At 34.6% G+C, this 17262-nt stretch overlaps 1 protein-coding gene across 3 annotated transcripts in view; it reads left to right on the top strand.

Moving 5' to 3' along the window:
- Positions 1 to 17262, top strand: part of LOC113105668 (synaptotagmin-7) — a 120079-nt gene that overhangs the window by 50701 nt on the left and 52116 nt on the right. Inside the window, exons 4-6 of one of the 3 annotated variants that reach the window (XM_026266888.1) lie at positions 3416 to 3550; positions 8689 to 8835; positions 15003 to 15353. In XM_026266888.1, coding sequence (XP_026122673.1) covers positions 3416 to 3550; positions 8689 to 8835; positions 15003 to 15353 — 633 coding nt within the window. The remainder of the gene's footprint in view (positions 1 to 3415; positions 3551 to 8688; positions 8836 to 15002; positions 15354 to 17262) is intronic. The other 2 variants (XM_026266889.1, XM_026266891.1) reach the window with 2 other exon arrangements.

The following is a 17262-nucleotide window of genomic DNA, read 5'->3' as shown; positions in this document are numbered from 1 at the left end:
CTGCGGTGATGTCTTTTGTCCTGTTTGAGTCAGTTGGAAATGTCTGTCTAAATGCTGCGGGGATAGTTTGTTGCATGTATGTTTCTCCTTTTTTTCGTCTTTTCCCAGATACTGACACACTAAGGTGATGTCGGCGTAAATGAGTTGACATGTTTCAAGTATTCCCGCTTTTGTTGTTGTTGTTTTTTTTTTGTATTCCCGCTGGTGTACCCTATTGTCATGTAGCAGATGCGACATACCGTTGTTTTTTTATCCACCACTCTCTTGCCATCACCATTATAGCTTAAAGGGAATCCAAAGTGCACCCAAACACCAGACCTGTTGGTTATTGGAGGATCTTCTATTTCTGGTCTGTTAAACGCATTGGCCATTTTGCAACGAGCCTTCAGTACTGAGTGAGCGAGCGCCTGCTGAGTAGCCTAACATAAACATATAAGATGGTGTTTTTTTCTTCTTCGGGAGTGTCAGGGGCGTTGCCTGTTACGTCGTTTGGGTTATTGGGCTACCTTGTTGAACGCATATCATTATTTTTCACTTTTCTTTTAAATATAATTAATTAGCCCAACGAACCGTTCGGTACATAATGCGTACCGCGTACCGAACCGAAAGCCTCGTACCGAAAACTTCACTGGTATTATACAATAATTGGCTAATGCCATTTATTAGTTTATTCATTGCTTTTGTATGTTGCCATTACATACTATGTAAATCTATCATGCAAATTCAGTGGTCCACCTACTGTACCATCTGTTCATACTGAGGTATCAATTTGCTATCAAACCAGAACTGCTACCACAGGCTAAATAATGCAATCAGGCCAACCCTAAAGCCTGTTTTTTATTCTGAACACAGCCATTGTTTCTGGGCAGACCACAGGAATAACCCAGAAGCACTTTAAAAATAGTAAGTGTGTGTGAAATGATGGCTTTCACACACTTGATGATGTTTATCAGGTCAGCAGTGTGAAGCAGTACACTTCCAGCACTGGTCCACTTGGAGCACTTGCTCTGGTAACTACTGCAGCCTGAATATTAATCAGACAATGCTCTAATTAGACACCAATGCAGCCCACAGCAGATGGATGCTGTTTTTCTATCAGCACAAGAGTCAGACAGCTAATCACCTGTGACCGCACAAGGACAGGAAGAGACGTTCATTGTGTTCTTCAGCCTGCGAATGAGACATTTAGATTTCTTTTACTAAAGGATGAGCCCACAACACCAGTGTGAAATGTTTACATACCCTATGATACTTAAAGGGATAGTTCACCCAAAAAGGAATATTTTGTTAATCTGCTTAACCCCAGGGCATCCAAGATGTTGGTGACTTTGTTTCTTCAGTAGAACACAAACTGAGATTTTTAACTCAAACCGTAGCAGTCTGGTATACAGGTGCATCTCAATAAATTAGAATGTGGTGGAAAAGTACATTTATTTCAGTAATTCAACTCAAATTTCGAAACTCGTGTATTAAATAAATTCAATGCATTTTTCCTTTTGCTTTAATTACTATAATTTAATTATTTAATATATAAACATAACAGTTTTCTTAAATGTATGTATGCATGTGTTTCTATATATATATATATATATATATATATATATATATATCTATATATTCATAATAAATATACACAGCACACACACACATATTATATTTGACAGCACCACTTTATTGTTTCTGTTTTGTTATACATTCATATGCATACATATACATCTAACCAGCTATTAAATGGTTTGTAATATTTTATTTAATTTTTTTAAGCTATAAAATGTTCTGGATTATTTTATTTTGTCTTCATAATAAGTAATATTGTATTATATTGTGTTATGTTATGTTGTATTTTTTGAATTAGTTTAATTTTAATTGAGCATATAATGCAATAATGCAAAAAAGGGGGAGAAATACTTTTTATATATATTAGTATATAAAATATTATATTATATTATAATATTATATATTATATAATCTATATGAATTTAATTACTCTGCAACTAATAACATAATTAAAGTAGTAATTTTTTTAACAATATTATATAACTCAAATAACTCTTTTTAAGTGGCATTAAAAAACCATCATATTTAATTTATAATAAAATTATTTAATAGTTTTTTTCTCCAGGACAAGTCAGTGAATAAGAATAGGATGCCAGAAAAATTACACCATGATTTGCTACTTTGAAACATTAGATCATTTGAAAAATAAGATTTAAGTCTTGTTTTATGTGATGGTTACTAAAAGTATTACCAGCCAGAAGGTGAGGAAATAAGTAAACAATAACAGTATTTGTTGTTAACCTTCTGTGCAGATACAAATGATTTAATGTGTCTCTTGTATGATTGCATGTGTCCCTATTCCCAGGTAAGCGTGTGTGTGTGTGTGTGTGTGTGTGTGTGTGTGTGTGTGTGTGTGTGTTGTGAATGAATTAGTACCTAGACCTTGAGTTTTATTATCATATTAAGTGCCTGCATCGACCCAAATGAAATATTAAATGAGGGATTCATTTATATAGCTTTAAGTTTTAATAGAGACCAGTCAGACATTGTCAGATCAGATGAAAACCCTAAGCATCATGTCTCAAAGACTGGCAGTGTTTAAGTCAAAGGCCGGTCCGTTAGAAAATATACTTTATTTATAACTTATTTTCTTTCTAATGGGGACAATATGCTAGAATTTGGCAAAATAGTTTATGTATGTGGCATAATGTGAGACTTTTTGTGTGAGATTGTATTTGTTATCAATATCTTGTGCTTTGTAGCCATCCATTATGTTTCAGATAAAATTATAAAACGATGAAAGGAGATGAAGCATCTAAAGTATTAACTGACACTTTATTTTACTTAATTTACATAAAAATAACTATATTGTTTACCGGTATTATATATGATTTTAGTCCTGACGCTCAGCACTAATTGGGTTTCTTACCTCTTGATATGTTTTCTGTTTTCCTGTATCCGTTGCTTCAGTTGTTTTTATAGAGATAAGAAGTTTGAAACTACAGCAGGTTATGAAAGACTTCATCCTCTGTGAGTCAGATCCAGAGTACTGACAGCACAGAATAAATATGACTTTAAGTTGTTTGTGCAAGATATCCATCTCAAAACCCTTTAATCTCACCCTTAGAGCTATTTTTACATCAGCTCTTGTGTTCAGAAATCTTTTACTTTTTCAAGACTTGGTGCCACTTAAAAACACAGGAGCTCTGGAACGCTGTTAGACAAGAGAACGCTTCTCTTAAAAAGTCTCTCTGTGGCTGGATCGTTCCACTCAGCCAGTTACTGTAGTATTACACCCCTGTTTTCTCTCTCTCTCTCTCTGTCTATCTGGACTCTCTTTCTGCAGTTTTTTTTCTCAGTTTGACTCTTCTTGAAGATGCAGTGTGGCTCTTTCAGCTGTCTTTCTGTCTGTCTGCAGTGAACTCGACAGGGACTTTTGGAATAACAACGACAGCAGCAATGTGCAGCAGCGCTGGAGCTCTTATCCGCCCAAGGAGTTCATCCTCAACATGTCCCCCTACGCCCCCTATGGAGACCCTCGCCTCACGCCCAAGTGAGTCTTGGTTACGGCTGGTAAGGGACCCCTTCTCTCTGCGCAGGGCTGTACTGAAAGGGGAAGTCCATTCAGTCCTGTCTGTTCTGGCCTTCAGTTCCAGCGATCCACTTTAGCTTACAGGAACTTACTGTACCTGTGTCAGGAAACCTAAAAGGTGATTGTCAAAAAGCAATGTCCGGATCATATTTCACCCGAAAAATAGGCAAAAAAAAAAAAAAAAATTTTTTATATATATATATATATATACAACAAATAACATTATATAACCTACTGTTTATATAATCTATGCAACAAGATTTATAAATATATATATATATTTGTATATATAACAGCTATTAAAGCCATAGTAATATAAAATATTTTTTTGTCATAAATAAATAATTGTAATATTTTTTTCCCTTAGTTTCTTAATAATTGAGCGCATTTAAAGCCCCAAATGCTAATAATAAAGTATTAACGAGAATTGATGTGAAAAATGTAATTAAGTGTAATTTAGATAATATCCTAAGGGCTCTAATAAACGCTTAATTTTTCATGCAAAATATTATTTCTTATCTTTTATTTAGATTTTAGGAGTAAATTATTACCTACTATCCAGGTTTTGTAAAATTCACCTCTCATCTCATGCTTAAAATTAAGCTGATTTTGTTTAAAAAAAACAACTACTTCTTCAAGGTCAATTTGCATGACCCACAAAACATGCCCAAAGCTTGGGGGTGGAGCCAGTCGTATTTCCCATTGACCCCATCTGTAAGAGCTATATCTAGGGCAGAACATGTCATTTTCTAGCATTCTAGTTGGCTTTTTATCATTCAGCGTACACCACAATCCAGCCTGAAATGAGATGAAATGTCCAATCTTTAGGTCAGCCCATCACTCTCAGCGAGACGTGGCTTGAGTTCCACAGAGGGTTGTGAGGTTCGCTTCAGTCTGCCGTTTCCTTGAGTTTTAATTGCTTAATTGAAGTCATTATCTTCGAGGGGAAGTAGTCTTTCTGCATTAATTCCCAGGATAAATCAGAATCTAATTGATAGGAGAGGGATACAGACTGGAGATCCCTGCCCACTTCTCACACACATGCCCATAATTACAATCTCTAAATTCCCTCCCACAAATAACATCAGCTGTGTGTGTGCTAGGTGTAGTCAGTCATCCACTATAAATCATATGTTCAGTATGTTTTTTTATTTTATTTTTAATTTAATTTAATTTTCTATAATCATACATTTCCATACAAATCAAATTAGAAATATTTGTGCGAAATTGCCAACTCCTATGCACATGTCAACAGTTATAGTCATTCCCTACCATATATTAAACAATTTTTAATATTTGATCCGTCAGATTTCTGTTCACTGTGAAATATTTTATTTTATTTTATTTTATTTTAACTTTTTTTCCATTCAATGGAATTGTTTATTTTCAAAAAAAAAAAAAAAAATCATATAAATCAATTTGTACAAATTCATACAAAATCGGCAACTCATAAAATAGTTGCATTGTCTCGTGAGATCCGAATAGTAAAAATTTGACTAATATATGTACTATTTATGGCTAGTGTCCTGTATTCTTAGATTTCAGAAGTCATGCACATGTGTATAGACAGAATCTGGCTCTGTGATAGAGAGATATGCATTCCCATTCTGTGGATGTTTCTGCATACACGGAGTGCATTTGAGATTTCCACCGGAGCTCTCTAATTTCATTCGGAAATTTCATTTCGGTTCTCTGTTTAGAAAAATCACAACTGCAAATGAAGTTTGAGAGAAGATTAACGACTTCCATTTTACCTGTTCATCACACAACGCTGTCATGTGACCTCAGAAGACACACGAGTCACATGCACTACTTTTACCTTGTGTTTCACAAAAGAAAGACAATAAATGCAGAATATCTTTATTTATTATTATTTATCGTTTCATTAAGTAGTGTCTGATGGATCGCTGACAGGATCCCAATTGCTATCTGAAGGTCCCTGTTCCCTACAGCCCTGCCAGCAGCACTAATGTCTCTAACTGCTCATGGATGGTTTCCATGGAGACGGACAACCCTCGAAATCTCTGACCTCTGACCTTAAAGGTTTAGATGCATTTAGAGCATCTTGATTGGAGGTGCACTGCTGTCTTGGCTCTTATCTGGTCCTGATTGAATGTCGAGGGTTGACCGTCAGAAACACTGCTGTGTTTTTGTGTCTTTGTGGTAGCTGTTGTATTTCGTCTCTCCAGTCACCTGTCACTTCCCCTTTGTGGTTTGACTCTCAGTATGCACCGTACTGTTGTATCTGTGTGATACAGTTTCCAAAACATCTTCACATTTGAGATCTGCTTCCGATTGCTGCTTCATTTTTTTTGTTGTTGTTCTTTTTGTAGTTGCTTTTTAACTGAGACAGAATGTATTTCACTTATCACCTTGTATTTACTTACATTTAACTGTTTAATATTTATTTATAGGAGCTTTTCTGTGAAAATGGATGTGCTATTTTGTACATGAAGCTGCGTTCACACTGAAAACAATTCAATTATATTTATTTATTTATTTTACCATTATTTTTGTATTAATTAAATATATATATATATATATATATATATATATATATATATATATATATTTAAATTGAATGTCACATTTAATTGTTATTATTATTATTATTATTATTTATTTATTTTTATTTATTTTTTTTCAGCTAGTCTCTACCTTTTTAATTTGAGGACAGGTTTTAAAATTTCAGTTTTTCATGTACTATTTTTGTTTTGTTTTATTTCAGCTTTAAAATAATGTTTAATAGCTTTAGATTTAGCAAACAATAGCAACCCTGGTGGAAAGGTTGGCACTTTGCCCACAATTTCAGTGAAAAAAGTTCTCATTTATGCTGACCAGTCGCTGCAAATCACTGTCAGTGTGAACACCTTTACTAGAGAGATTTAAATACTAGAAAATAAAAGGAAAAAAGAGACATCTTACTGCAGACAGCAAACGTGCCATCGTCTTTAACCGATGTCAAGCCCCCTCTGTTCCATTTCGCCCTGAGCTTGATGCACAGATGTTGCGTTCTGGGTCATCTGTGTCTTAAATGGCCATCGTCGATCTGTTGCGTCTATGCTGTGTTTGAAGTGTTAACCTTTGCTCTGTCTCTCCCGTCTCTGTGTAACTGTACTGTCCAGATCTAGTCAACGTCAGTCCCTGTCTGACATGAAGGGAAAGCAAGAATGATTAATACATGATATGACCTGCAGGCTGGTGTCTCTTGCACAGCGTGTGCTGGTAGAAATGACTGATATGTATGCGGTCAAATGTAGTATTCTAAAGTTTGGGGGTAGGTACGATTTTTCAGTATTCAATTTAATGCATCATTGCTACATAAAAGTAGTAGTTAAAAATAATAATAATAATCTTTCTGATCCCATTTTTTAATACTAAAAGTAGGGCTGCACAATTTGGTATAGATTTAATCATACTGTGACTATTCTGACAGATACTGTGATTTGGAAGCCAAAAGAAAAGGACAAGAAATCTCACTGAAGCAGCAGCTCTCATGTTGAACTGTGTGTGCAGACTGCAAACTAGCACATGAAGGCTGTAAATGAAGCTGTGTATTAACCACGCTCTGCTGATGACTGAACGAATTACTCTCCATAATGAAGTTCTCAGCTTTTCTCTTTCTCTTAAATCCCACTTAACTCTCTTAGAATTCCCAAAGTTTGATTGGAACCCACCCTGGGGGGAAAAAATCATCTGTTAACACGTTTTTGGGAGCTTTTCAGATGGCCAGCAGACCAAATGGCTGTCCAGTTATATTAGTATTATTTATATATAATAATACTATTAATATTTTGAAATCATTTCATTTTTATATTTTGAGTTAGGTTTTTAGTTATTTTATTTTATTATTATTTTTATTTTATTGTCAGAATATGCAGACATTTATGAATTTTTGTTATCTGCCTGTAATTTAATTTAATTAAATTTTTATTTTATAAATTTTTTTATTTAATTTAATTTAATTCATTTTATTGACAGAATCTACAGATATTTATTTTATGCATTTTTGTTATGTCATTTTATTAGTTTAGTTTAGTTTAGTTTAGTTTGATCATTTTTAATATTTAAATTTAACTTTAAGTTGCAATTTAAGAATTTTTTATTACTGTATTTTTATGTTTTCAATACTTATTTAATTTTAGGTTTTAGTCATTTTGTTATGTGCCTATAATTTTTATATAATTTTTATTGATTTGTAATATTTCCATTTAGCTTTTAGTTTTAGTAATTTTAATACTACTTCAATTAAACTTCAATTAATTTTTTTTTTAATTAAAATTAAGTTACAATTTTCATCTAAACATTTTTCCTTTATTTCAGCTTTTTTCAGTTTAGAATATATTTAATTTGTATTAATTTTAGTTTAATTAACATCACTGGCTGCTGAGAGACTAGCTGAAACCAGACAAGACCAGCAAACTAACTTGGTTTGGGCTTTGCATTAAGCATGCATCAGGCAGTCCACTTGAATATTTTATTGAATAAAATAATACATTTAAAAAAATGGTAGGGCACAATGTTAAAACATTTAATTTTCGCTCATGAATATTAATGACTGTACATGGAGCTCATATTCAGTAGACTGTGTGTGTACTACCTGCTTCACTGAGAGCGAGATGATGGTTCAGTAAAAAGGTTTGGCAGAGGCTTGGTCTTAAAGCTTTTACGTGGACATTTGTAGTGGTTGTAAACAGCTAAAAACACCTATAACTATATTCAAAATGTATTAAATTGTAGCCTTAAGCTGTTTAATAATCACTCAAGACCAAATAGTGCAGCCCTATAGAAGAAATATATATATTATGAGGTATGAGGTATACCTCATTTTGATTCCTTTCAGACCAAGAAAAATCGATCTTTTAATCAAGTTCTCACAGTGCCATTTATTCGGCTTCTTGCAGGGACAGTGTTAGACATCAATATCACTTTTCTTTGGTGTGTGACTTAGCAAACAAATAGGATGCAGCAATTCCAACAACATCACCTTCCTGTTACTGTCTGTTCCCCGTGCACCTGCTTGCTCTCCCCGCACTCTTTACAGGCCACATCTTGCCTTGTTCTTCTAGCTCTCCTGATCTCTCTCTTCCCTCTTTCAGCGGATCGCTGGAGAAGGGGGAGGTGGGTGGGGGGGCGGTGGGGGGTCCCAGTCGCAGTGACAGCTCCATAGGCGCAGGGACCAGCAAGTCCGGGAGGTGGCACACTGTCCAGAGCCACCTGCACTCCGGCAGCTTGAGACCCAGCAAGTGAGTGCCAGAGGCTGACTGCCTTTTCTTTCAGATGTTTAGGGCAAGGAAGCATGACAGTTTCGCAGAGCAAAATGGTTTTTGGGTGAAAACCTCTTTTGTCATTTTGAAGGTTTTTTTGCTTTGCTCTTTTCTTTACTATGACTGTGACCACGACTCCAAAGAACAGACAATTACCATAAAAGTAGCCAATAGTCATAAGATTAGTTGACATTTTTTAGCAGGTTTAATGAAATTTATTCACTGGCCCCCATGTGTTTTACAGTACTGTTCAAAGTTTGGAGATGTTACGATTATTTTTTTTATATAAAAAAGCCTTTTATGATCAATATTATTACAAATTAAAACAACTGTTTTCTGTTTTAATGTTTTAAAAATTAATTTGTTCCCATGATGCAAAGCTGAATTTTCAGCATCATTATATCATGACATTTTTTCAAGACTCTTTGATGAATAGAAAGTAAAAAAAAAAAAAAAAACAACATTATAAAAATAATATATACTGTATATATTTATTTTTTAACTGAATTATTATTTTTATCTTATTGACCCAAACTTTTGAATGGTAGTGTATGTGAAAGATATGTGTATTAGTAAATAATGATACAATGTTCGGGAAAACTATTCCTTTAACTAGCAAACAATCGTTCAAATATTATAAATAATAAAAATAATTTTTGTTAACTAGCAAACAATCGTTAAAATATTATAAATAATAATTTTTGTTAACTAGCAAAAACAATCGTTAAAACATAATAAATAATAAAAATATTTTTTTGTTAACTAGCAAGCAATCGTTAAAACATAATAAATAATAAAAATATTTTTTGTTAAATTTAGTTTAATAGCAGGTAATTTCACATAAGTAAAAAGAAAATGATGGAATAAAACCAAGATACTATTGTTTGGAGGTAACAAATAAAGGAGTTGAATTGACTTAAACATAAACAGTGTGATAATATCCAATAATCATAATGCTAAATAGGAATGGTTGGTTTTTGTAAATATCATTGCAGTGTTCTTTTTTTTTCCAGTGTCACACAAGAATAAAAACGGTTTAGTGTTTGACAGTGAATCGATGACAGTTTTGAAATAATGGACCAATCAGATGATTTAGGGGTTACGATAATGACATTTCTATATGTGTGTTTACAGTTGTTTATGTTAGTGGTGAGTTAATGCCTTCTGTTTAATTGAATTACGCTCGGCCTATCCGTTTTTGAGCGGTGAACAGCCCCTGAGTGATGACATTTGTCACATTAAGCTGTCAATCTTAGCTTTCAAGTACTTGGAAAAAGCGTAGCAGTGTGTAATTTGAGACTACACAGAAAAATTTAATAAACCATATTTGATTTGATTGGCCTATCTGATTGTTTTTAGTGCAAGCTGACTTGGGTTTTGTAGGATAAATGGAGGCTTTTAATGGACATAATAGGAATAGATGCTAAATCTAAGAAAATTATATATTTATGAAATATTTCAGCCTTGGGACAACAATGCTTTATATATATTGTATATATATATATATATATATATATATATATATATATATATATATATATATATATATATATATATATATATATATATATATTATACCTTTTTCTTCAGTGTGCTAGTAGGAAGTATTATTTTTCCAAATATTGTAATAATTTTTATATGAAACAGAAGTCTTACAACATAAAAAAGACATTTAGCAATAAGATGAATATCATAAATTAGCATACATCTACACAAGAACTGAGACGTTTGCACAGTACTGAACTGTATATTTATTTATTCTTAAATTACATAACTTAAAAGGCTAATTAAACACACATTATAACACAATAATATGTTCGCAATGTTGCTGAATTTGATCAGGCACATAATCATCAGGAATATAATTAGTAGTTGAAATATTATCCAAGCCTAATGTGACATCAAGTTGGTTTCATTGTGTGTTAAAACACCACCTCACATCAACGAGCATTTTAAAAATTGAGACACCTTAATATTTTGTTTCACTGTTAAATGACATTTAAAACCTTTTTTTTTCTATTTAGACGTGTCTCTTTCGGTCCTCCAATGATCTTGACTGTCTCTCATTTCATGTTTCCGTCCACTCTCATCTTCGACCTATAATTGGTTTCTATTTTTGGGTAGGTAAGAGTTGCGACCCTTCCCCTCGTATCTCTCTACTGCTCCTCTTGCTGTCTTATACACACATTCTCCATCAGAATTTCTATCATGCGACGTCTTGAAGCTCTGTAATAACAAGCAGCTACAGGTTTCTGCTAAAGCTCAAGGATTTGTTGGAGGACTCGGAGAATTACCAAACACTTCTTCTTTAACCTGGGTTTGGAAACGTGCAGCTCAGAATGTCAGTTTTTATCAGGACTGCTTTGAGAATGGTCCAGAAAATGATTTTTTCAGAAGACAGATTAGATATTTCCTCACTAATCAAAAATTTAGCTTAGATAAGATGACCGTTAAAAGCATAGAACACTCTAATTTTCTTTCTTCCTTGGAACACAATACATAATTTTATTTTATTTTATTTTAAGCATGTTTCTTCAACATTTTGTATTTTAGACCTTTATCACTCTTATGCTATTGTATTTTACTATTTATTGGATTTAAAATTAAGCACGTTTCTTCAAGACTTTTGTATTTGAGAACTTTAACACTCAGTATTCTTTTATTAAGTGATATTATTATTTTATTTTGAGCATGTTTCTTCAAGACTTTTTTAATTTTAATTTAATTGTATTTTATTTTATTTTATTTAATTGTATTTAATTTTATTTTATTTAATTTTATTTAATTTAATTTTATTTTATTTAATTTTATTTAATTTTAATTTTAATAAAATTTTATTTTATTTATAATAAATATCCTGGCCACCCTTTTCCTCATAATGAAAGTGGATGGTGTGTAGATAATGACAGTATTTTCATGACAGATTTTATTGATCTGTTCCTTGTAATAAATAAGCGCACTTGCTAGTCTCACCTTAATCGTAGTTTCAGCCCTTAGAGGATAAGATCCTTTATAATTTTCTAATATGAAATTGCTGCTGCATTACAGAAGATATGACAGAAGCTTCAGTAATGTGATGCACAGTTTCTCAGTTAGCCACTGAATATGTAACGTCCATATGAGGAAGTACTGGCCTAAAATTGTTTTTTTCTAGACTAGTCTTTAACAAAGCGCTTGTACTTTAATGTTGAATTTCACACAGTATTCATGTCGGCTGAAGGCTAGAGGCTAGACGAAACCAACAAGAACAACCTTTCATTTTTTCCTTCTAAACACAGCAAGAACTTCATTTGGAGAGCTGTATTTTTCTTTCATTCTTTGACACTTTCTTTTGCTTCTGTATTTTCTGGCTTTGATCATTGTTTCGAGTGAGTCTGCAACCCCCACACGCTACTTTTTCTTCCTTGCTTTCTAAACCTATTTATAACACAAAGAGCTGAAGCAGATGAGATGAGAAAACGAGTAGATGGGGAATGTAAGTTACTTAATGACAGCTCAAGCTGTAAAATGGGTGTAAGTGCAGGATGATTTACTTCATTACATACATGCATATATGCTGTATATAAATAATGCTATATGTACTGTATGGAATGGTAACAGTCATGTGTGAAACAAGTGCCGTCGCAATGCCTGTGGCATTATTACGTGATTTAAAATAGGACGTGTGCATGGACCAACTAAATTTCTATCAACCCGTCAGATTTTAGCATGAGGGTTAAGGTAAAGATACTTTCACCTGACTCACTCTCAACCTTTGATGCCTTTGACACTCAGATATTGCACTATTTTACTATCCATCTTAGAATATATCAGAAAATTGTTCTCTGAACTTTATAACATGCCTTTAATATTGCAGGACACAGCCATAAGTATGATTCACTGGTCTTTAATATTCATTGATTTTGTGAGTCCATTTTTTTTCTTGACCTTGAAAACTTTAACATTTGGTTTTCTGTGATATATTCTACATTGTTGTTGCAAATTATGCTGTTTTGGTAGTAAAATAATGTAATAATAATAAAAAAAAAGCCTAATAGCCTTAATAGTCGATAATATACTGTATACATTTTATGACTTTTTATTGTTAATTCATAAATCTTAATTTCCAATGCTTTCTTTTTGTAACAGAACAAAAAATTAAAATGTAATGGAAAGTCAGCATTTCATGGAAATTTTCTAGAAAAATAAGCACTACTAAAAATCTAAATTGTTTTTGGCAGAAAGTAAAAATCATATTACATATATATCACATAAAGAAATGCCTACTCACCAACTCTAATAATCATATATTAGCTATCCATCAAAAATCCCAACTACAAGATACATAATCCTTGTTTTTTCCCTAGGTTGTTTTTGCATGTTGGCATTGCCCATGATTCATTATGTAAATTGACTGGTAATCATTGGCTCTGTGTCAAATTTTGCAGCATGTTATTGCAGAAATAGAAACTTAGAAACTTCAAATGTCACATTAAAACACTTGAGTTGCATACAATCTGGCTTTACTCTTTTATTCATTGAAGAAGTTTGACATGAGTCATGTGAAAGGGTCTAAAAGTTATGATTATGATAATTCAATCACATTAGTATAAGGTGGCATTATAAGATGACGATTTTGCATGAATTCGTACATCATGAATTCTTTGATAGTGTACAATTTTTAGTTTTAAAAAAGTAAGAAGGTCCACCACTAAGCCAGACCCCTAAACATAACCATCACTGGGATATAAGCAGTTCATACAAAAATGTACGAATGAGATTGTATATATTGATACGAATTAGCCACCAATTAACCAAAACTTAAAATTGTTACGAATTGCCATGAGATTGTGTAATAGTTTAACAAAGAATGTTGATTCAGGAACACTTCCTACTTGGGTAAATCACGTCATGCCCTGTGATAATAAATGCCTACTCACTAACTCTAATAATCATACTAGCTATCCATCATAACATCCAAAAGACAATCACAGACTCTACAGTAGTAATTCCTTCATTTAACTCATCTACATGATTTCATGTCCATTAACGTGCCGCCGTTCCTCTTGCAACCTTATAAAAGTATAAAAAGTCTAGTTGTAGCAGAGTTTGAGTTATTGCTGACATTCATTCCAAATATTTTCACCAGGGACGCTTCACTTGAATGCTGTGTGAGAATTACAGCACTGGGACCTCGATAGGGGTGTGTGGTGCTTAACCCTGGTGCAGTAAATCCTCCAGCAGAGAATTAGCATCAAACAGAACAGCTCAACGGGACTTTGCACTAATCAGACGTGACACGGAGCAAAGGAAGATGTTGGGAGGGGTCGAACGGATAAAAATGATAATTGAATTGAAATGCCGGAAGATGTAGAGAGGAATTTTAGCAGAAGGAAGTTGGGTTTACAAGACGTATGCCTTTGTCAGGTCATGCCACAAGAAATGTAACTACCCCTTTTCTATTGAAATGGTGCAGGGGCTTGTCCCGGAGGAACTGTGAACATTATGAAAACCAGTTTGGTGCAATGTCCTATCCTTTTGGACTTTTTAGGCGTACTCTATTTGGTGCCTGATTAGAAATTGATCTAAATTTGAATCTAGCATTTGGCAGACATGTGGAATTGGATCCAAAGTATCCATTGCAACAGTTCATGCAATTCCTGGGTATCAAGCCTATAAACTTGGTTTTGGTGTCATTCAACAAGATCACAAAGTGCTACATTTTTGATTCTGCTTAAAAAAAGATTAACTGCCTACTGGTTCCAGATTGGGCTCCATTTCCAGTACTGTCACCTTATCAGTGGAAAAGGGGGGGGATGTAGTGTACATGTTTTACATTGTGCTAACATTGCTGGCTAACTTTGCATTCTTCTTTTTCCCTCATTCCCTCATTGTGTATTTGTCCCCCCGATGGATGTCTTAAAATGTCAATACCTTTACATTCTTTACCCTTCCCTCCCTGAACTCTGCTGTCTCCTTTGATTCTCTTCTTTGTCCCGACACTCTTTTCATGTTTGGCTTCCTCTCCCTCTTTCTCTTGGGTCTCTCTGGTCTTCATTAATCATATCTACCTTCTCTTCCCTTTATCTTGTGACTTCCTTTCTGTCCCTGTTTCTTGTCTTCGTCTTGCCCCACAACTTGGCCCCATTCGTATGATACGGTGCCAGTTTTGGGGACCCCTCTCTTTCCACCACCTCCACCTTGGAGCATATCCCGTCCTCAGCAGCCCGCCCCAGGCCCCTGGTCAGGCAGCAAAGCCTCCAGCAGCCCCTTACCCACCAGCCCCCGCCAGGCCCCAACGACCCCCCAGCCACCTCCCAGAGTCTGGGCCAATTGCACACTGGACCTGGGGGTGGGGGCCACCGGGGGGGCCCGCGGGGGGTGCGTGGTAGCCCGGCTGGGGCAGGGGCGTCCCGCTACAGGTCGGGTGGAGGGGCACGATCACGTTCCAACCCTGGAAGCTGGGATCACATGGTGGGACAGATCCGGAACAGAGGCATGGATGTCAAGTCATTCCTGTGAGTATCAATTGGCAGTTAATACGGATCTTATTAATATAGTTCGTAATCTTTAAGATTGTTGCTTGTCAGACTGAACGAACATGATGACCATGTCAAACTGTGGGATCTCAGGTGCCATTAATGTCAGACTGTACGACATTCAAGATGAGTTAAAAACGGGTGCGAATTTTGTCAGAGGTAAAATTTGATCGCACTGGATTAATTCGCTGTTGGACCAGGAATCAAAGACTACATATTTTAGCCTAGGATTATAGGAATCTTTTAGGATTTTCAAAACTTGTCAAACAAATCGTGGCCAAAATTGCACAGTGTGAGCTGGGCTTTATGGGTGACATGTGTAATTTTAGCACCACTAGTGGCATCAAAAGGATTTGCAGTTATAATGAGAGTTTCCAAGTAGTCTGAAGTTGCTCAGACAAACTGAGCTGTATTAGTTTTCTTGGCTTGCTAAACTGGCACTGGAGAAAGTATGATGTTATACACTTGACCTTTAAGGTGTAATGCATTTATTTAGTCAGCCAGAGATAAATACCCCAATGCTGTTTTGCTTCCTTACCACTGTTATGATGTTTGCAATTTTAGGGGCTCATCTTACAAGTTGATTAAGTTGATGACCTCAAGACTATATTGTACTGGATCCAGGGGTGTTGAACAGGCGGTAATGGTAGACTGGGTATTTTTGAGGTTATACTGAATGACTCTTTTAATAATCCATATTATAATACATATTCTATATAATAGACCTATGACTGTAGCTGAAGTTTGGATTTCAAGAAAAAAAAGAAAGGGAGAAAGAGAGATAGAGGGGGTGCATACCCCCCCCCCATATTCTGCATAACTTAATTATATTAATATTTATTCAAGTAACATTGAATAAATGATCAAATTAAAGAAATGTTGAAGTTGGGCTTTCAAAAATAGTAAGTGGATAAGAGAAAGGGTTCAGATATTTCACCCCATGACATTATATTTTGCATAAATTATTTTGAATACATCTAATATGAATTCAAATAAGGTTTTATTAATTAAAAGATTAAAATTATACTGAGGGGTGCATATATTTTTTCCCTTTTGAAACTGTATATTGCACCATTTATATTAAATTATAATAATTATACTAATGTTAATTCAAATACAATTGTATACATTATACAATTATCAGAGGGTGACAGAGAAAGGGTGCATATACTTTTGTATAGTGTGTGTGTGTGTGTGTGTGTGTGATCATCTGAATTCTTTTAGGCGTTGGATATTGTGCAATAACATCACAAATATAGCAAGAGTTAAAAAAAAAATTGCATTGCATTAATGTTTTTAATATAAAAAAACCTTACTTAGGGGTCTCTAAATAGTCCTTTTTTCCAAGGCCCAACATGGTGCTGCATGTGTGAATATTCACCGTCTCTACTGTGGTTTTTTGCTGTGATCTTCACGTCTGTCTGATGAACTTCTGGTTGCTATACCAGTCACTTTATTAATGCTTCCATAGTAACGTCTCCATTTCTAATGAAAGCTGAATGTAATTGATGTTTTTGCCCTCAAGCGAATCCTCGTAATATTCGTGTCTAGGATACCATCATTGCATCCAGCCGTGTTCACTCTGCAGAAAAGACCAGCATAGATTTATGATGGTTTGGTGTACCAGTACAACCAAATTTCTCCCTTGTGCTGGTTTAGCTATTAAGAATCCTGATGGAGACACCAGCATCCAAAACACACCTCATGTGTTTCCCACCTGATCATACGCTGTCCTTTCTTAATGCTGTGTCACTTGGTCATGCTTGATTCCTGACTTCTCTTATGCACGGTTGCTTGCTCATGCCTTCCCGTGCTCTTTGTTTCTGCTCGTGCTCGTCTCTTACTCATGCCTGATTGCGTCCCGTCTCTCTCTGGGCCCTTCTGTCTC

Source organism: Carassius auratus, chromosome 7 (assembly GCF_003368295.1).
Source record: "Carassius auratus strain Wakin chromosome 7, ASM336829v1, whole genome shotgun sequence".
Lineage (NCBI taxonomy): Eukaryota > Metazoa > Chordata > Actinopteri > Cypriniformes > Cyprinidae > Carassius > Carassius auratus.
This window is presented reverse-complemented; position numbering and strand designations above follow the sequence as displayed.